The following is a 21,760-nucleotide window of genomic DNA, read 5'->3' on the forward strand; positions in this document are numbered from 1 at the left end:
CAGCCGGGCGCAGCCCAGGCCCGTGTTTTCCATCGCCAGCCCTGCCCCGCCGCTGCCGCGGAGCGGGCCCGCCCCCGGCCCGGGGCTCGCCACGTGTCGCGGCGGCTGCGCAGGCGGCGGCGGGGCGGGGCGGCGCGGCCGGGCCGGCGGCGCGGGAAGATGGCGGCCGGGATCCGGGAGAAGCAGACAGGTGAGCGCCCGCCCGCGGTCCCGCCGCGCGGCGGCACCGGCCCCTCCCGGCGCTCGAGCGGGGGAGCGGGGCCGGCCGCTCGCCGCCGCGCCTGCCTCTGCCCCCGCGGGGCGGGCTGCGGGCGCCGCCGCGCCTCCGCCGGGGATTCGCGCCCTCTTACCCGGCTTGGGTCTCCCGGCAACGGGGTGGCGGCCCCTCCACAGCCTTCTCCTCGCCTCTGCGGCGGCGGGCCCGGGGCGGCGGAGCTCCGGAGCCCGCGCCGCAGTTCTTGCAGGGGGACTTGGGCCCCGGGGACGTGGCCGAAGGTGCCGCCGAGGTGTGGAAGGCGCCCCCGGGGCGGGGCTTGGCCGGGCCCGGGCCGTGAGCGGTGCCTTCTCCCGCGGCCGTGGGAGCGCACCCTCGTTTCGGTTTCTTTCTGCCCGTCAGAAAGATCGACGGGAAATAGCGTTTAATGCTGCAAAAATAAAGTTGCTGTTGCCATGTTCATGTTAAGACAATAGAGGGGCATCCATGTCTGTACTGACCCTCAAATTGGGAATACGATAATAACAACAAAACTAATTGTGCCTGAGGATTTCTGTGAGTAAAGGGTTTGTTAGTTCACTCCCTTTTTAGACATTGCTGAAAGTCCTTAATTGATTCTTCTCTGCCTTAATGCTGCTTCTTAAAGCCTTGGACATACTCCTAAAGCACAGGGAATGTCAGCTCCATGGTCCTCTGCTTGCTTTGTTTGCCAAAGTTGTAGTCAGTAGTTAAGCTGTAATCATGACACTTTTCTCCTTGACAGCTGCAGTATCTTTGGTGGTATAGAGGATTTTGGATGCATTTAGTTAGCATGATATGTTTTGAGTCGTCTGCCTAAAAATCTCAGTTATAGTCTCTATTGACCTTAAATACTTTACTAGTATGCTTATTTTTTTGGTACCAGTCTCCTTTTTTTGTAATCTCATTCCTCTGCCCTCTACCATTGATAGTGCTATTTGACGTTCTTCTGAAGTCCTTTGCTTATCTTCTCTTTGCTGTCTTTCTAATAAAGCCTATTTTCTTTGAGCTCATATTCTGTACAGCTTTATTCTTTTCTGTTCTGTTTCACCATGTTCATAGGGTGGTTTGGGTTGAAAGCTACCTTGAAGATCATCTCATTCTAGCTCCTTGCCTGCTATGGCCAGGAACACCTTTCACTAGGTTGCTTAAAGCCCCATTCAGCCTGGCATTGAACACTTCCAGGTATGGGGTATCCACCGCCTCTCTGTACAACCAGTTCCAGAGCCTCATAGGGAAGAATGTTTGCTTTATATCTCATCTAAACCTACTGTCTCCATTTTAAGTCCATTCCCCCTTGTCCTATTGTGAAAAGTCCCTCTCCAGGATTCTTGTAACTCCATTTAAGTCCTGGAAGGCACTATAAGTTCTCCCTGGTGCCTTCTCTTCTCCAGGCTGAACAAACCCAACTCTCTCAGCCTTTCCTCATGGGAGAGGTACTCCAGCCCTCTGATCATCTTGGTGTTCCTCCTCTGGACTTAATCCAGCAGGCTCGAGTTCTTCTTACGTTGGGCCTGGATGTGGGCACAGTTATCCAGGTGGGATCTCACCAGAGGAAAACAGAGGGGCAGAATACCGTCTCTCACCCTGCTGGCCACACTGTTTTGGATGCAGCCCAGAGTACAGTTGGCTTTCTAGGCTGCAAATGCACATTGCCAGATCATGTCAAGCTTCTCATGCACCAACACCCCCAAGTCCTCCTCAGGGTTACTCTAAATCTGTTCTCTGCCCAGCCTGTATTTGTGCTTGGGATTGCCCCGACCTTGCTGCAGGAGCTTGTACTTGGCCTTGCTGAACTTCCTGAGATTTACACAGGCCCACCTCTCAAGCCTGTCACGGTGCCTCTGGGTGGCCTCTCTTTTCTCCACCTTATTGAGGAGGAATTTCTTCATGGAAAGGGTTAAACATTGGAATGAACTGCCCATGGAGGTGGTAGAGCCACCATCCCTGGAGGTGTTCAGCTGGACATGGCACTTGGTGATATGGTGTGGTTGACAAGGTGGTGATCAGTCAAAGGTTGGACTCACTGATCCTGGAGGTCTTTTCCAGATTGAATGATTCTGTGATTTTGTGACCATACACAGCTTGGTGTCATTGGCAAACTTGCTGCAGGTGCACTCAGTCCCACTGTCCATGTCACCAGTTGTTACTTGATTGTTTCAGTCAGCCTTTGAAACTGAATCCATGTTGTCTTCTGTTAAGGAGGTCTTTTCCAAGGAGCTAGATTCAACAACTAAAATAAACTCAGGAAAAGGTTTCTTATCATTTAGTTATGGTCTTACCATGTATGTGCACCATCCGTTGTGACCTTTATCCTGATTCATAACCAGGATTGGTTTCATAACAAAAGCATATCATTGTGCAAGCACAGTAAAAACCTGTTCCTTGCCCCAGAGAACATTCAGCATTCATGTAAATGCAATGACAGTATGAATACAGAAAAGGAACTCGGACACTTGCTGAATGTTGATATGATTGTCACAGCACGTTACTAGTCTGATTACTCTTTCTTAGCAGAGAGCTTATGCCAAGTTTTACTTAAGATGATAAACTCTGCAATGTAGCTGCTTCAGCTCTGGTAGTGCCAAAGCACATAACCATACAGCTTTGTATAAAATTGCTCATATGTCTAAAGATGTCACCAGTAGTGAGGGGCCAAAGAATCCAGGAGCAGCTTGTAATCAGTTTTCAGAGCTGCTTCATGGTGTTTAAAAAAGAAAAGAAACAAGTATGAAGCGAATGGAAGGCTGGAGTCCATCAAGACTCAGCACTCAGTGCTAGCTTGGATTTTCCCATATTTGTGTTTCACTTCTAGTAGTGTTTGAAAGGGCAGTACACAGGATAAAGTAGGGCATCAGAAACACTGCCTGTCCATGGAGAGATGATATTAGGAAAGCTAAAGTTCTACTGAGGTTGAGCTGTGCAGCATGTATCTTGAGAAAGAAGTGCTTCTGTTGCAACATCAGTAGCAAAAATGTAAAAAGGTTGGATCTTTGTTAAATGGAACTGGTCATTCAGTGGTGATAGACACAGATAAGGCTGAGGTAACCAGTGCTGCCTTTGCCTCAGTCTTCACCTGCAAATGCTTCCAGGCCTTAGTGTCACTTTGGAGTCAATTATTGAGTGAATCCTATTGGAAAATACTTCTCATCACATGAGAGAAAATGCATGCATGAATTTATGTATGGTAAATCATGCCTGACCGGCCTAATTGCCTTCAGTGGTAAAATGCCTGGGTTTGTAGGCAACAGGACAGGAGTATTTCATTAACCTTGACTTCAGCAAAGCTTTTGACACCGTGGTGTTATATCCAAGTTAGGATGTCATGGACTAGATGGATGAACAACTCCATTAAAAAACTGGTTGGATAGTCAGGCTCAGTGGGTTTGTAATTAATCAGACATAATTACCTAGAGGCTGGTAACAGCTAGAGCACTGCATGAGTGTATTCTGTGACCTCTCCTGTTTAAAATATGTATCAGTCAGTGGGAGGCCATGTCAGAGTGTACTCTGATTAAGTGTGCAGGTGACAGCAAACTAGGGGAATCTCTTATACTTGAGGGCAGAGCTGCCATTTGGAGGCACCTACATGGACAAGAGGAATGGCCAGCAGAGATCTTATGTAATCTAATGATGACAAATTCCTGCCCTTCTAAAGGAAGAACCCCTTGCATGTACAGGCAACAGTCTGATTGCCAGACTGGAGAGCAGCTCTGTGGAAAAGACCTGCAGGGGGTCCCAGTGGACCATCAGCTGGAGGGAGTCAGCAGGGACTACCAAGGTTGTCAGAGGCTCTGCTGAGGCTGTAGCACTAAGGTTTGTTCTGCCTGGAGTTTTCTCCAGGTGGCTTCAGGGTGGACCCTACAGCAGCTCCCCAACACCGATGGGCAGCACTGAGAAGATGGAACCAGGCCCCTTTGTAGTGATGTGTGGCAGTAGGGTGAAGCACAACAGGCAAAAATTGCATAACATAAACAAGAAGTTCAAACTGGATGTATGGAAAAGCTTTTTCTCCACAAGGACAGTCAGTGCCACAGGTTGCACAATGTGGTTGTGGCATCCCTATCTGTGAAGAGCTGACTGGTTAAAGCTCTGAGCAGCCTGGCCTAGCCTCAGAGCTGAGCCTCCCTAGGCAGGAGGTTGGACTGGAGGTCTTCCAATGTCCTCTCCAGCCTGAGATGTCTTGTGATACTGTAGATCCCAGGAATTGCACTATGTTCATTCAGCCAGAGTCAGAAGTTAATTGTTTCTGTTGCTCTCGATTTATGAGCTAAGTGGTATCCATCACTCTAATTTCTGCATGTTTTTCCTCTTTGCAAAACTCTGTGATGATTTTGTTAGGAGTTTTAAGAGAATCAGCACTATAGCACAAATAGTCTTTTGCTGCTAGTCAAAGATGGGAGAGCACCACATACTGTGTTGTTTAGTCAGATCAATGAGGAAGGATTCATTCCATAATAGATTTATAAATTAGAGGTGGGTAAAACAACCTGCTTTGGTTTGTGTGTGGAATGGAAAGTTAAATTAAAGTTCATTCATCTTTCAGAGTTTTCCTGCTACAAACTAAGGGTATTTTTGTATTCCTTAAACCAGCACTTTCTTCATATGAGTCCTCAAAATCTTTTAACCTATGTATTGATTTTAGTGAGGCACAAAGGTATTTTTTGTTTGGTACGTACGGTGTTGTTCCTGTGGGATAGGAAAAGCAGATAGGGGAATACAGCAAACTAGTTCCCACTGGACAGAATGTACCTTCAGGAAGATACTGGAATTATTTTTAAGGCAAACCTTGTTAGAATATAGCCTGTATAACTAAGGAGAATTAATGTTTCAGAACTTGCTTCTTTGCCTTTTGCTGTGTCCTCTGGAGTCCATAAATTCTAGCAGATGTGAGCCACTTGTCAGTCAAAGATGCATAAAAATAATGAAAATGTGACTTGTATTTATATTTTGTGGTGGTTTTCCTTTCAAATGAAATGTATAATAAAATCCTGCTAAAGTATTTAAGTCACTGCTGTGGAAGTGTAAAGAGAGTAAAGCATTCTTTGGCTTTATTTTCCAGTGGCTTTGAAACGTATGCTGAACTTCAATGTTCCCCCAGTTAAAAACAGCACAGGAGAACCAGTATGGAAGGTAAGAACTTTTGGAACTGGAACATGGGAATTTTATGGTGTTCAGAAAAGTTCAGATTTGCAGATTTTAACTAAATCAAGTTCATCTTTCTTGTGTTATTAACTTGTACTAAATAGTTTTTCCTGTATTGTAAATACAAAGAATTGAGTATCAGAACTGCTGAAAAAATACCAGAGTCAGAAAGAAGCCCATACAAATGGAAGAACTAACGATAGCTTGAAGAATCTGAGCTCAGGATAGCTTTATTGCCTTTAAAATGTAACTTGTAGGTCATGAGGAGTTTTTGGTACTACAAAGCATATATTCTGTCTCTTCATCCATTGTCTTTTTTCACTAATTCCTATTTTCTCTTCTGATTTTCCTCTTGTTTTCTCCGAAATGCAGTCAGGAAAACTCTGCACATACAATAACAAACTTCAAACAGCAAACTCTTGTTTGACAAGACACTTCAGGAGATGGAAGTGATGGTTCTTTTTCCCCCCTTATCACTGAGTTTCCTCTTGTTTTTTCTTTTATATTTTATTTATTTGTAAGCACAAATGGAAGTCCATGACAAATTAATGATTTCTTGTAAATTGGTAGATGTTTAGGTGTCGAAGCACTTCTGGAGTTAGGGTAGTAGTTCCCTAAACCTGAAGTCCTATATCCACTGTATTCTACAGTATCTGCTTTTTACATCACTTTATAAGATGATGTGTATCTGTTTCAGGTTCTCATTTATGACAGATTTGGCCAAGATATCATCTCACCTTTGCTGTCAGTGAAAGAGCTGAGGGATATGGGGATCACTTTGCATCTGTAAGTACTTTTAGAAAATTAGGAATTTTTTTGTAAAAAGAACATTATTTAATATTCCCCAAAGTAAATAACAAATCAGTGAAAAATCATTGAATAAATAGCTGCTAGAATTATAAACTATAAATTATAAACTGACTTGTTCCTAAAATCAGATGCCATTATGCAGAATCAGGGAGGGGAGAGATCGTTACAAACAATGGAACAGATTAGGATTTCTTGCTCTAAACAGGAGGCCCTTGATCAAAAATAAAAAGTATCCAGTAGATATTATTTTGTCTCTACAAATCCTTTTGCAATCATATATGTTAAAATTATATTGGCACAAACTGTTTCATGGGACTGTGTATGTTCTTTGCTTGTTTTTTTGCACGTAGATTTTACTTGTCTGCTGTCAAACATATGAAATCTTTAGGTATTATTTTAAGAGATTCCTCATGTATTTTTTTCCCAGATTACATTTGCCTAGTTCATTATCATTCCTTAGCTGTGGTAATAGTCATGAAGAAACTATGAACATTCGTGTATTTTTTTTCCAAGTTTATTAACTTCTGCTAAGTGAAGGCTACAAATGGATACAGTTTAACCTGCTTACACATCAGCAGAAACTTGAGAAAAACATGTAGGCACCTTGTCTTCAAGCAGGAAAGGCAAGTTTAATAGAATTAAATATAGTGGTTTTTTACCACATCAGCAGTTCACATATGAACTTTTCGGATGCAGTATTTTAGCTTCCTCTGAACGGATAATCTGTTTTTAAACACTTTTAAAGCCTTTTCTCAAGCTTTGAATGAACTTTGAACACATCTATTAATATATTCAGCCAAAAAATACATAAATGTGATTTCTTTTCTTGCTAAAACTCTAGCTAAATATAGAAGAAAATTGTAGGAAATTTCATTTGTCTGTACAAATAAATAATTTCTTTAACTTTTTAAATTTTATACATATCAGAGAAGAAACAAATTGGAGATGTCTTTTTTCTTTCTGTCAGGCTTTTGCATTCAGATCGGGATGCTATTCCAGATGTTCCAGCTGTTTACTTTGTAATGCCAACAGAAGAAAATATTGACAGAATGTGCCAGGTAACTTGCATCTGTGATGTTTCAAAAGAGCCCACACAACAAAGTGTGTGAAGTAATCCTGCACTCACCAGAGTGTGACTGTAACTACTAGAGCAAGTTTGTCGGAAAAATATTACCCAAAATATCATTATGCAAAACTTCAATTTCCCAACAAGTAGAAGGGTAAACATGTCTCATGTGTTTCAGAGTGAGTTTGGGGAGTGAAAAGACAAGAGGCAGTGGGTACAAATATTCTATTTAACATTAGAAAAAGCTACTTTAATGAGGGTGGCCGAACACTGAAACAGATTGCCTGGAGAGTTTGTAGAGTCTCCATCCTTGGAAAGGTTCAAAACCTGACTGGACACTAACCTGAGCCACCTGCACCATTTGATACTTCTTTTAGTGGGGAGACTGGATTAGGCTAACCTCAATTTTTCACATTTCTGGTAAGGAGATGGATGGAAGGTTGGCATCTTTGCCAAAGTAAGGAGAAGAGCAGAGAGTATTTTTGGTCAGCAGTAAGGTGTGGAATAGTAATTACTACCTTTTGGCTTAAATGTAATTTCCTGGTTTTTTGCAGTTCTGTGGTAGGTTGTTTACATCTGGGTATGTAATCAAAACACCGTGTGTAGAGCTGTATGAACAGGCAGCTAAGCACTTCTGAAGATTTAGTTTGATCGTGGATAACTGTAACATTACATAGTAAAAGTGTGATTTCTTCTTTTAATTAGTCAGGAATGTATTAGTACTTATTCAGGAAAATTTTCCTTTCTTTTAGGATCTTCGAAACCAGCTTTATGAGTCTTACTATTTAAACTTCATTTCTGCCATTTCAAGAAGTAAACTGGAAGATATTGCAAATGCTGCTATTGGTGCTAATGCAGTAACTCAAGTGGCTAAGGTAAGAAAGTCCTCCAGTCCCTAATATTAGCACCATTAAAGGTGTCACTGCATTCTTATTTTCAGGCATACTGGGGAAAAAAACAGAACCTACAGTCATCCCAGTAATGCAGTTTAGCTTTTGACGTACTTCAGCTGTCAAAAGGCAAAGTGTTGCAAGACTTTTGGGCTAAATGATAAGAGGGGAAATACAGTGGTTTCAGAGGATTCTTGATCACATCATCTGAGTGAGTGCTTTCAGTGCATGTATGTTTCTATATTATCTCTAAAATATACAAGAAGAGCAGTAGGAGTGCAGTTCTCATTTGAAATAATATTTCATGTGTACACACTTTTACTGAGTACTCTCCTGTACCTTTATGATTTAAAGGCATGTGTTAGAGATTTATTTTTGTTGAATGACTGCACCAAAACCTTTAAATTACTAAGTAATACACTTAAATACATTCACTTTTTCTCACTCCAGTTAGTACTACTGGCATGAAAGAAAGAACACATTGTGAAATAAAATGAACACTACTAGTATTGTTTAAGCCTTAGGTCCCCAGCAGCAGGAAATCGGTGTAGCACTGTAAACTAACTGACTTAAATCTGCTTTTCAGTTGTGATGCCTCATTAATAGTTTATGCTATAGAGTTTAATTTTTTTTCCTGAATGCACAGGTGTGTTGCAGAAAAGTTAAAATTCATGAGCTGTAATGTCTTATTGTTCAAATATTGCCCTCTTTCCTCTCTCCTGCCTGAGAGCTCAGTGCTGATTATGTTGTAGTCCATCATATTCATAAAAAGTGAACCTCTAATATTGAAATGTTCTCCACATGTGTTTTTTCAGTGATACTTAGCTGCTGAAACTTTGTGCACTGAAGCAATTGAAGTTGGACAGTTCTGGCACTTCCCAGTGCTCTAATATTTTGGGTTAATCATTCAACCCTGCCACAGGCTTTTTAATATCTTGCATTTATTTTTTTTAATAGATACATCTGTAAAATGTAGCAGTAAATCACATACAGTTTTGAGTTTTTTTATGCTTCACTCTGGATCATTCTGACCATTATTCCTTGCTTTCTAGGTGTTTGATCAATATCTTAATTTTATTACTTTAGAAGATGATATGTTTGTATTGTGTAACCAAAACAAAGAACTTGTTTCATACCGTGGTAAGTAGAATTTATATAAAAATTATACAGGATTGTCTGAAGTTGAAATTTACTTTTGAAGTTGTAGCTAATAACCAGCAATTACCTTATTTTGCTTTGATCTGCTCAGAATTCAGGATAATCTAGTAGATATGTAAAATCATGAAAGAAGCAGTTCTTAGATATTCATTTCAGCATCTTTTATTACATGGCAATTGCGATACTGAAAAATAAATACATATTTTTAAATAACTAAGTGAAACTCTGATATAGACATTTATGGATAATAACACTTTTTATACAACAATAATATTGGAAAAATTACATATTGTTTTCACATGTAGTCACTGTGGGTGGGAAAGGGCATTCTGGACAATAAGCAATACTGATTGCTTCTGCAAGCATGTGAGCCAAGCATGTCAGCTTCTTCATAAGGGTTCAGAGTTGCAAGTAAAGTCAGCCTCCTGGAAATCTTTTTTTTTTTTTTTCTCGAGACTTCTGTTTAACTTGGTTTGGGACCTAGCAGAAAAAGCAAGTGGCTGCCTTAGGTCAGTTGCCTTGGTGTTATGGCAGCTCAAGTCAACTTACATACTAGTTGTCATAATTTTCCACATGATTTTCCTTCCTCCGCTGTGCTGATTTTATGTACACCTCTGATCCATTCAGTGTGCTAAATGTACAGAGAACTACCACTCCACCACTCCTGCCCCTTACTCTGGATGTTACAGGGTATATTGTCTGGCTGCTTCTGCTGCAGTTTTACTCTTCCTCTCTTTTTACATCAGAACCAGTAATTTCAGAGCTGCAGGGTGTTCTTAATTGACTCATTCCTTCAAAAATACCAACTCATTTGTGTGATGTACAAATGCAATGAAAGGGAAGAAGCAGAAGTCAAGATAGTCCTATTTTTGCAGCAGCTCCTCATTGCTTTAGTTTAGTTACAAAGTCACGCAGCTAATTCCTGGTGCATAGAATACTCCTTAGTGACCAGATAGAGATGAGAAGTTTCTGTATGTCTAATATTTAGCAGTGAGATTTTTGTGCTCTCTTGCCCAATATCTAAAGTCAGTACCTTTCTTTAAAACTGGATCCATAATAACTGAGATGTGTGTCACACACTGGGTGTCTCACACTGGGGATTGATTCCATTGGCAGAATGAAGGGCGTTTTTGTTTGAAAAGTAGATTTATTTTTTTTTCACTAAAACCTTATGTTGAAGAGTTTTAATGCTAATTGTTCTGTGATGTGTTCCTGTGTATATAAAGATACTTAATTGACTGTCATAAGATTCCTTATGCTAACTAGGAGTTTGAGTTAAAATGACTGAAAATTTTTTACACCCATCAGTTTCTATCTGACTTGTTTTCCTGTTTTGGCTGCTGAAATTTGCCAGCATGTTTAAACCAATGTAGAAGTGGGCTGTTTCCAAAAGCTCAGGGAACAGAAATCTGATCTCCCACAGAGAGTGATGAGTTTTCCATTAGAGCTCGGTAGCTGATCTGTCTCCTTGTGTGAGTTCTAGATGTGACACAGGCAGGCAGTAGGAGTGCAGAGGTGAGGAAGAATTGGACTTTTTTGCCTGTGGAGTGTAACCCTACCAGGAGACTGCCAGTTTATAATCTACAAAAGTCAGTGTAATCTGAGGGTACTTAAAGATGGCTGTTATTCTTGCAGCAGCACTGCTGTGTGTGACCACAAAGCTATCTGAATGGGTGAACCAAGACCAAATATCTGTTTTTACAAGAGGTAATGTCAGGACAAATAAGCAATATAAAATCCTTCAATTATGTGAAAGACTTTCGTACACAGAAAGGACACAATACATTATCTCTGTTTAGTAATGGACAAAAAGCGATGAGTTTAAATGCAACAAGAATGTTTCTGATCAGATATTAGGAGCACTTTCTAACTTTAAAAATAGTGAAATATTAGATTACCTGTAAGTATTATGTTGTTTTTATGACTGGGAAGCTCTTTGAATTGGTTTAGATACAGAAATTACATGGGTTTAACTCATCTTTGGAAAGGAGGACCAACTAGTTAATCCCTCAGGCTCCCTCTGATTCTGTTTTTCTAAGACAGTGTATAAGGAAGAGTAAATGAGTAGTATTGGTATAAAGTTGATATTTGAGACATCCTGTTTCATGCTATTTGAGCGCTTCTTTACCATTCTTTACAATCTGGTTGAATTTTTTAGTACAACAGGAAAAAGTAGGAGAGTTATGCTTACTTTTCTGTAATAGATGCATTCCCCATAAGCTTGTTAGAGTGGAGAGAGAGAAACTTATGGAAAACATGGTAGAAATTTTACCAAAAGATTCTTAATGAAGTTTCTCAAAGGTTGATCTAAAGAGCAACCTAAAGATCTGTGTTGGTTGCTATGGTACAAGAAAAGGAATATGCTCATAAAATGTGCATGGTAGACAAAATTAGAAGGCACTGACAGTATGCAGATTACTGGAACATCATAAATGAGTACTTGAAACATATTAACAGGATGGGAAATAAATTTTAAAATTGGAAAAGGCAAGAGAGTAAAAATGAGGAGTTTTTCCCCCCTGTAAACTGGGAGACCATTAGTTGGAGATAACTACAGAATGATAGCCCCAGTGAATTTCTTCAAAGCTTTGTCATAGAAAAATACAGATATTGGGAATGGTTTGCCTTGCTTGGTGCTGATATTTCAGAAACTTGAAACTTCTGTTGCTGCTGTCAGCCTAGTCAAAACTTTAGCTTACTAAGAATAGTTGCTGAAATATAATCCATGTCTCTAAAGTTCTTACAGGAGAAAAGCTGGGGAAAAAAAAGCACCTTTAAAGTTAGAGAATGGTTATGGCTGTCCATGCATAAATTTAGGATGGAAGGCTTATTAATGTTTAGAGCTTTGAAATTCATTTTTGAAGAAAGAGGATAAGACGAGTAATTATATGAGAAATTTTTAAAGGTAAAGTAAAACAAACAAGGATAGGATTTATGGCATGAATCCTGAGATAGTGCTTGACTTGAGATCTGTGATAAGACTTGGTTTGATGTTTCCTGTTGGCTGTTATATTCTTGTCAGGGTTAGTTACTTAAGGGTAGTGTTGCTGCATGTCTTCTGTTCTGACCTAAATGTGAGAGGGAAATCTCTCTTATCTGTCAAGTAAAATATTTTATAACATGGGAATTACCCTAATTTAGAGACAGATGGTAAATTTATGAGGGAAAAAAGGAGGAATCTCCATACAAGAGGTGGGGTTTAGAAATTTTAAGTATAGATAACTGCATACTATAATTAATAATTTTATACAGGCAGTTCTTGAGGATTTTCTTCCCAAAAATGTTTGCCAAGTGGATGGCCATTTCTCTTGTATAACATGCTTCTTAGTAGGTTTTTGTTTATGCAGTAGTAACACAATCCAAAAGATACCTGTGCAGTGAGAGAGCTTTGGAGGTTATTGTGTAGTGTTTGACCTAATACAGTAAGCAATAATTAAGTTCTGCCAGTTTTTTTCCTCAGAAAAAAAAGGGGGTGGAAGCTAATAGGTGTGCTGAGAGGGGCATTTCAGGATGTAATCTCTTCTACAACAAAAGCTGTTGACTACAGACAGCCATCAGATAAGAAGAGGATTGCTCTCTCACTATTAAAATGGCATAAACTTATTTAACCCTAGTCTTTTTTCCACACTGTTTTAGCCATTAACCGACCAGATATAACAGACACAGAAATGGAAACTATAATGGACACTATTGTTGATAGTCTCTTCTGTTTTTTTGTTACACTTGGTAAGTTTCCAAATTCCAGCATATTTTCCATATTCAGTGAGATAACTAGAAGTCTAGTGATTTCATGTAGAAAATTAAAAGCAGAATTAGAGCTGTGACTGAAATCTAAATAATTCACAGGGTGGGATAATGATCTTGCTCAAATTATTGCTTTGTATCACTGCAAAGTACAATAAAGGCTAGCCTTCGTGGGAGTTGAGTCTTAGTCTTCAGTACCAATGGATGCAAAGGTTTGGATTCACTGTTTTAACAAAATCCTAGTTTGCAATGAAGGTAATAGTGCTTTGAGTTTGGATTTGTCATTCTCAAAAAAAAAAAAAAAAAAAAAAAAAAAAAAAAAAAAAAAAAAACCAAACAAAAAAAACCCCCCAAAAAACCCTAAACACCACAGAATTAGAAGGAAAAAACTCCTCACACAAACCCTGCAGAGATCTAACTGAAATAACTTCCTAAAGGAATAGAAAGATATATTTAGTTTACTTATTTTATTGTGAGTTTCCTTGATGCTTAGCTGATACATTTTTCATAGAGATGACATTTAACTTAAGTTGTAACTGAAATCGGTCCATCTGAGATAGCTTTCCTACAAGGGGAGCTGGGGATTGCCATGGGGTAGTCTGTTCAAGAGAGCTTCCCTTGGGCGTATTAAGTTCTTTCAAGTGTTACTGTGATACAAATTAATGCCTTTTCCTCAGTCACTCTAGAATCTGTGGGTTTGGAATTTTCGTATTTGTATAGATAGGTGAGAAACAGTAGCTAAATATCTTGAAACCTGAAAGCCAACAGAAAATGTGCTTTTGAAAATAGCATTACCATAGATAAATAGTCCTGGACAGAGCAGTGAGTTGTAACAGATATATTGTGGTGGTATAATATTTATTATTGTGTTCAAGGGACTTCTAACCTTTTGAAAATAAGTTCTAATGCATCTGTATGAGATAATTTGTCCCCTCCAACAATGGATGAGCTTTCTTTCTAATATATACTCTATTTCTCATAAATTGTTGTATGGGCTATTCACTTCTGTAAAACTTCATTTAATATTTCTGTATAGTATTTTTCATTTCATAGATAAAGACTGCAAGAGAAAAGTTTTATGTACGTTTCTATTTAATCTCAGAATGTTAAAGTTGTTTATAAAGTAATGTAATAAAGAATCTGAAAATGACAATGCACGTAGAAGTCAATGTATCTTTTATTAGGCGCTATACCTATAATCAGATGCTCAAGAGGAACTGCAGCTGAAATGGTGGCAGTGGTAAGAACTGTTTTCTAAACACCTGTCATTGCTTTACAACTTTCCAAACATCACTTTCACTTTTTTCAGTACTAGACAGAGATCTAGTGCCATTTAGTATCCTTTTCCTTATGAAGGAAATAAAACTGGAAAAGAGATATATCCACTTTCCTTTCTGATTTCAGTTTCACAGAACTTCTGTAGAAACTGTAGTGTTAGGGAATCAGATAATGAGAAACTATAAATGAGAAATATAAATAATTATTCCTAATCTAGAATTTACCAAGATTTTCTGATAGGCATTATAATTGAGCTGCATCTACACAGTTGAAAAAGTGACTGTTGGGCCTGTGTTCCTCTGTGGGTATCAGTAAGAATTTTTTATCTATCTTACTGCAAGTAAGGTAAGAAACCCTGCAAGTACAAGACATTTTTAGTATAGCAAATTAAACTGACATTGAACTTGATCATCAAATAGGGATGAAATGACCAAACTAAATCACAATTAACAATCTCTTCAGAACTGTATTCATTAGGAGTCACTGTGGTTCATTTCTTCCATCTTCTTTGGATCTTCTTTGTCACTGAAATGGTAATACTGATTAAAGCATACAGTGTGCATGCACTCATATTGAGGATAATCTCACTTTAATGAAACAATTGTATGGCAGTGTCTGCCTACCCAATTTGCTGCTTCTGCTGTGGTTCCCTCTTGATGCTTCCTACTGGTATTTTCTATTTGCATGTTTAGGGAATGGGAGAAGATTAGTTGACATAAAGGAAACATCTTCAGTGTAGTCCTGGACATAGATAAAAATGCTGGAGGGACAAAATAGATGTAAAATTTTTTATTTCCCATGTGCACTGGGCATAGTCTTCCTGTATTTAAGACATTTATAAGCTACAAAAACAGCACAATAAATCTTTTAATGTTGATCATGTAAAGAGGTTAGAAAACCATTGGTTTGTTAAAAGTGGTTTTGTTTTTCCCATCCTCAGAAACTGGATAAGAAGCTGAGAGAGAATCTAAGAGATGCCAGAAACAGTCTTTTTACAGGTGATACACTTGGAGCTGGCCAATTCAGGTATTGTGTTAGTCATTTTATTTTTCATATTTCAGTTGTCTGGGTAAGTCACCACTGTACTGAAAACTGTATTTACAAGAATTGGGTTCAAATTCCATATTAATAGAATTTACATACTGATTGGAGTTTTCCAATCCCACAGCACAACCCATTTAAAAACTTCGTAACTATTAAGAGTATGGTCCTAGGACAGTAAGTCAGAAATTATGTTATGAATCAGTTAATTTTGTTCAGCCTCTAAACCCAGCAAGAGCCAAACTTCTGTAAATACACCCTGTTTACAGGGCTATGAAATGCAGTTGGATATCTGAACATAGCTCTGAAGTCCTTAAAAAGAAAGACGGACCCATTTTCTTGCTCGTGAACATTACTGCCAGTTTAGTTATATCAAAAGCAATTGTTTCTCAGCTGATCCCTTTCTTGATCAGAGGACTCTGCTTGAGGACTACCATCTGGATAATTAAGGTCTGTTAATTCATGACCATTTGAATCCTTTGTGAATGCTTGTGAGCATCTGATAATGTGTTCTCAGCAGCATCCCTGTATACTGTTGCCCCCAGATAGCTGAATACTCCACAGGCTGCCTTAGGAAGGTGTGTTATGAGAGCTTATACTGCACATGAAACGGAGGAGATGTATAGGCAAGACCGTAGCTGAAGGAAACTTACAATCTGCTAACTGCATATAAAACAGTCATTGTACTTTTGTCCCAGATTAAAATCAGAGCTTGCATAAAAGGACAAAAACATCAACGTTGGTAAAAGGAATGAGCTTGAAAGGAGAGAGAATAGTTATGAAATACCAGTTTCTTCATTTTCATGGGAACTGAATTGTAAGCACTGCTTTTCCTTCAGAGGCGTGGCTTGTTTTCCTGATAGTGTGGCCTCATTGCCCTCAAAATTGAAATGCAAGGAAAAGGAAACATAGGAAACTTTAACCAGTTTAATGGCTTCAGATCTTTAGTTTAGTTTTTCAGAATCAGGTGACTAAGGCTCTTGAGGTTATATATTTAGGTGAATATACTTACTGCAGGGAAATCCAGACCATGGAATTTAAATGCTTTTTCTCTGTTCAAATGCACTTCAACTGCATGTTGTAGGGATAATGTGCTTAAGAGAAATGGTTGTTATAATGGTCTGTCAGCTCACAGTCTTCATATCTTTACTATAAATTTTTCATGTAGCTATAGCCCAAGACCTTTAGGCGTGACTGCAATTTTACAATTTTTACAAAATGGAATTACCACAGTGCATCTCAGAAGTTCATAATTTATTTTTGTATGGACTTTGTATGGACTTTTGTATGGACAAGCAAAGAGAAAAATAAAATTAGAAACCCTTGGAAGTGAGATTCTATATTTGACGATCGTAAGGGGGATTAAGGTCAAATACTACTCACTAAAACAGTTTTTTGGAACTCAAATGTATATCCACACAAAGATGTATTAGTTAATACCTAAAAAGTCAGTGTTTTGATTTCTGCTCAGTATTTATATATTGGTAATTTCACTTAGGATAAAATAATCTCTTTGTCATTACTAAGATTTGATTAATGGAATTTATCATAGTGATCAGCCCCAGTTATTTTTGGGAAGGTTGGAGGAGCTCAGCAGTAGGCAGTTTTGCTTTTATCTTGAAATAGATATGTAAGGTGGCTGATATCACTCAGGATGTTACTGGGGTGCTTTAACCATGTTTAAAGAAGTACTAACACAGTGTCATCTTTTCAGCTTCCAAAGGCCCTTATTAGTCCTTGTTGACAGAAACATAGATTTAGCAACTCCTCTACATCATACGTGGACATACCAAGCTTTAGTGCATGATGTTCTGGTAAGGATAAATCTGATTTTGTTACCAAAACTATTTTTTCACTCAGTTTGTTGTTAAAACTTATTATCAGATTCTCTCTTAATCTGAAATCTGTTTTGTCTGTTTTATTTGGAAGTTGTTTTAATAAAGAACAACTTGGAAGATTTTCTCTAGAAGGTTTATTTAGCAATAATTTCTCAAATATTTTAAAAGTTGAAATCTTGGTATGATCAGAAGATTGCTAATTCAGCAATCCTGGCTTTTTTTTCAGTAGCTTATGATCTGTATGTTATGTAATATCCCGACTCCATTCAGTGCAATTCAGTTTTGAAAAAGAAATGCTTTTTATGTGTTTTTAAACCACTTTTGGTTTTAGTTTGAACTTCTAAAAATACTTTTTCCTGTTTTTCTCCACAAGGTGGTGTAGGTGTTCAGTGCAGAGTAGCATACAATCCTACTGCAAAGAATCTAAACCAGATTTTAAATTTGTTTTTTTTTTTTTAATTTAGATAACCTTAAGCTGTGTTTATTTCCTCAAGTTTATTTTACAAAACCAATAGTAGAAATGTACTTGAATGATAACTTGTTCTATTTACCTCAGATTTGTGCATTTTGTGTATAGGTATGGAGTAAATAATTTTTTAAAAAGGAGTAAGAGAATTAGTATCTGGAGGTTTTTTGTGTGCTGGGAGTTATTTGTGAAAATAATTTCAATATCTGGCTTTGAGAATTATTTTGTATTTATTATTGAGACTGTTAGAAGCATACATGAAATATGCACATGCACATATGTGTTGATATACAAAGTTGATGGTGAACTGTATAGTCATCCATAGTGTCCAGAAATTTGTGTTGCTACAATGAAAATATTTCAGCACTAATATAATGATTTAGGGCACTTGTAAATTTTATTTTATGTAATTAATTCATTATCACAAGTCCTTTCCTGTTAAACTAAGGGTGCTTTCTGCAAATAACAATTTTTGGCCTAGTTTCTTTGGGAAAGGGGTATCTGAAAAAAACAGTTTGGCCCAAGTTTTCTCCAGTAAGTGTTGAACTGGCTAGAGACTTGCAGATAGAAGTAGTGAATTTCTACAAGCTTCTTTTTAAATAAGTGTTGGGTGGCCTCAAGCATGAGTGGGAATAGGACTTCAGTTCATCAAGATGCAGACTGATCAAAGATGTACTGGAAGCTAAGGGCAGCTCATGCTACAGATCTGGTGGGGTATTGGAATAACCCTGGAAGACTTACTCAATTATATTGGATCTCTACTGCATCAGGCTTCTGTAGTTTCTCTGGACCAACCTGTTAAATGTTGCATCTTAAAAGTGCACAGATTAGGAATTTTTTTAGTGAAATTGTAACCAAGTGGTCTGTGGTTCCTTGACAAGGGCAAAAGTTTAATTTCAAAACTAGTCAAGTTATTGACCTTATAGGCCAGCTTGCCAAACTCTTCACATACTGAGCATAATATTTCGTGAAATAACTGCAGTAGTCTTTTAAGAGGGCATAAATTATAACCATGAAATTGTTACCAAGATGTTGATTATGTAAACTATGCTTTCAAACAAACTGGGTTTTGTTTAATGTCTTAGTTACGATAGTCCAGGAGTGCTGTGCAGTGTTGAACTACCCAGGCACAAAGTTGAGTGCTGCATCCATTGAGATTATAACCATGCTGTTTCTACATAGAAACATGCTTACATGAAAGGATTTCTATTTATGAATAAAAAACCTTTCATCAGTGGATACAGAGAAATGGTTAGAGGCATGGAGGCATGGTTAGAAAGCCTTATAAGGACAAAATGGGGAGTTGAAAGGAAGAACATTAATCAATAAGAATTATTTTAGGAAAACTTGTAAATGCCAAAACTAACTTGAAAATGCGGGTCACTGGTGAGTTTAAATGATCCAAAACATAGATCTCCATTAAAATTACGGCTAAATATGCAGTCAAATTAATTTTTTTCTCTTCAAGTTTTTATCAAATAGGTGTACTTGAAATATACTATTTTTTTGCTGAAACATTAAATACCTCTTGTAACATGAGGTTTATGCTCATTAACTGCATGTGTTTCCTTTGACTAGCTGCTCAGTTATGTTTCTGTTCTGACATGGATCATTTGTAGTATTCAAGTCCCTGCCAAGGGATAAATAGAAACATTTTAATACTATATTTGACAGTTTCACTCACAGTGATCCATTTCTGTTTACAATAATGAAGTGATATTTTATTTCTGGAAAAAAAATCTATTCTAAAAGGTTCATAACAGTTTCTGTGTAGTTGAAGATTTCACTCTATCATTATTTGTCAAGCAGAGAGCACCTTTGAAGTTTTAAATGTCCTTGAAAAAAGCTAGGACAGAGTCAGCAAGTGGAATACTAGTTAATACTCTTTGTTGAAAAGCAGAGAGAATAGGTAAGCTGCAGAAAATACAGGGCAGTCTCTGGCAGAGGGGGGAAGAACTAGAAGACCCACAGGGAGCAGTTAGTGATGTGAGCATAATTGTGTCCTCTAGCAAAGCAATGTGGTTTCTATGTTCATGCATCTGTAGAAGAAGAAAAAACCATATGGGAAAATAGCAGCTTTGTTGCAAAGTTTTGCTTTATCATGCATTCACCACTTTACTAGTGCTCAAAAAATTAGGGAAAGAGCTGTGAAGTTGTGGCTGAATAGTCCTTATAGTGATTAATCCTGTTGCTGATGTCATCAGCTTCTTGGCAGCTTTGATACATATGTTGTAGCTATGTAAGTGAACAGATTTAGAAACACTTTTTGTCTGCAACATAGATAGTTTTCTACTTTAAAGTTTGGGGGAGTTGCTAGAGCACAATCCTTGCTAAATAACTCATTTTCTATGCAGAAAACAGTGTTCAAAGTTCAGTGTCAGAAGAGTGCTTGCATATGAGATAATCAAATGTCTTTGCATAACATTCATTGCCTTGTTTAGTATTGAACTGATCACAGTTCAGTAACAGTGAGTAATTTTGGAGCCCTTATATTGCTGTTGTTATTACCTAGTTAACTAGTAAACTGTTTCCTGCCTTCTTATGAAGTTCTAGTAAATAGCTGTGTTAATGTTTTCTTAGAAAATATTCTAGAAAATATTTTTTTGAGTATAAAGAACTGAATAAACAATTAAACTGTCAAATATTTACATAAGATTCTTCTTTATTTTAGGATTTCCATTTGAATAGAGTTAACTTGGAAGAATCAGCAGGAACAGAAAGTACTCCAGCAGGTGCTAGACCTAAGAAAAAAAATAAGAAGTCCTATGATTTAACTACATCTGATAAATTCTGGCAAAAGCATAAGGGCAGGTAAGCTGTAAAGGTATACAGTTTATATTAATTTAGTCAATGTAAATTCGAAGTATTCTTCATATATGGCATTTCTGTTTTAAGCTTATTTGAAAATGTTTTCTAGCTTGGGGGCCTTTCTTTTTAAGGTGTATTGGGTCTGGCTGAGATGAAGTTCATTTCCCCACAGCAGCCCTCACAGTGCTGTGCTTTGCACTGGTGGTTGGAAAGGTGTCGATAACACACCAGTGTTTTGGCTACTGCTGGGCAGTGCTCCCACAGCATCAGCACTGTCTCCCCAACATAACCCCTCACCAGCAGGCTGAGGGTGGGCAAGATCTTGGGAGGGAGCATAGCCAGGACATCTCACCCAATCTGACCAAAGAGATACCCCATACTTTTCCATACCATACTGTACCATCCCTTCCATTCCACCGTTCAGCAATAAAAGCTAAGAGAAAGGAGAAGAAGTATGCTGCATTCAATGGGATTTTTTGTAAATGTTTTTCTTCTGGAGCAACTGCTCTGCCTACTGAAGCCTTCCTGGGAAATGGCCAAACACCATCTGTTGGTGGGAAGTAGAGAATAAAACCTGTCACTTTCCTTTGCTTTCACACATAAGCTTTCCTTATTTCAGCCGCCTGTATCTTGACCCATGACTTTGAGGGTTTTCCTACCTTGCTTTCTCCCCTGTCTTGCAGAGGAGAGAAGTGATAGAGTCACTTGGTGAACAACTGGCATGCAACCAGGGTCAAACCACCACATAAGGAATGATCTTTGCCAGTATTCATTGTCCATGATACTTATCTGTTATTTCTTTGTTACAGAGCTCAAAATTGTTCTTAACAAAACTACATAAAATTATTGAGAGCAGTGAATATGTCTTAGAAAGTTCAAGTAAACCTACATTATGTCAAGATGTCATTATTTTCACTGATTTGATTCTGCTGCATAATTTGTGTATTGTTATTTCCAAAAAGGTTTTTATTGTCTGGTTCTAGTATTTCAGTTTGTTGATTTAACTGAGCTTAATGCAGACTATTGCATTAGTCCTTTTCCAGAGGTGGCCGAGTCTGTTCAGCAAGAACTGGAATCTTACAGAGCCCAAGAAGATGAAGTCAAAAGACTTAAAAGTATCATGGTAAGTTTTATCACCTGTATGTGTTTTATGTAAAACATAATAGGGCTTGTAGAGATGCCTAGCCCACCCTTGTCATCCCATGGACAAAAATTTTCATTGCATGCTGAATTTTAAGCATAATATGATCTTAAAAGTAGGACTAGAAGTACCATATTTTATGC

At 38.2% G+C, this 21,760-nt stretch overlaps 1 protein-coding gene across 1 annotated transcript in view; it reads left to right on the top strand.

Moving 5' to 3' along the window:
• Positions 1-86: 86 nt before the first annotated feature.
• SCFD1 (sec1 family domain containing 1) overlaps positions 87-21,760 on the top strand; it is a 49,535-nt gene continuing 27,861 nt past the window's right edge. Inside the window, exons 1-12 of the mRNA XM_038137488.1 lie at positions 87-190; positions 5,295-5,365; positions 6,075-6,163; positions 7,155-7,245; positions 8,006-8,128; positions 9,196-9,283; positions 12,938-13,027; positions 14,230-14,285; positions 15,264-15,349; positions 17,079-17,178; positions 20,340-20,479; positions 21,509-21,599. Of these exons, the coding sequence (XP_037993416.1) occupies positions 160-190; positions 5,295-5,365; positions 6,075-6,163; positions 7,155-7,245; positions 8,006-8,128; positions 9,196-9,283; positions 12,938-13,027; positions 14,230-14,285; positions 15,264-15,349; positions 17,079-17,178; positions 20,340-20,479; positions 21,509-21,599 (1,056 nt within the window). The 5' untranslated portion in view covers positions 87-159. The remainder of the gene's footprint in view (positions 191-5,294; positions 5,366-6,074; positions 6,164-7,154; positions 7,246-8,005; positions 8,129-9,195; positions 9,284-12,937; positions 13,028-14,229; positions 14,286-15,263; positions 15,350-17,078; positions 17,179-20,339; positions 20,480-21,508; positions 21,600-21,760) is intronic.

Source organism: Motacilla alba, chromosome 5, assembly GCF_015832195.1.
Source record: "Motacilla alba alba isolate MOTALB_02 chromosome 5, Motacilla_alba_V1.0_pri, whole genome shotgun sequence".
NCBI classification, from domain to species: Eukaryota; Metazoa; Chordata; class Aves; order Passeriformes; family Motacillidae; genus Motacilla; species Motacilla alba.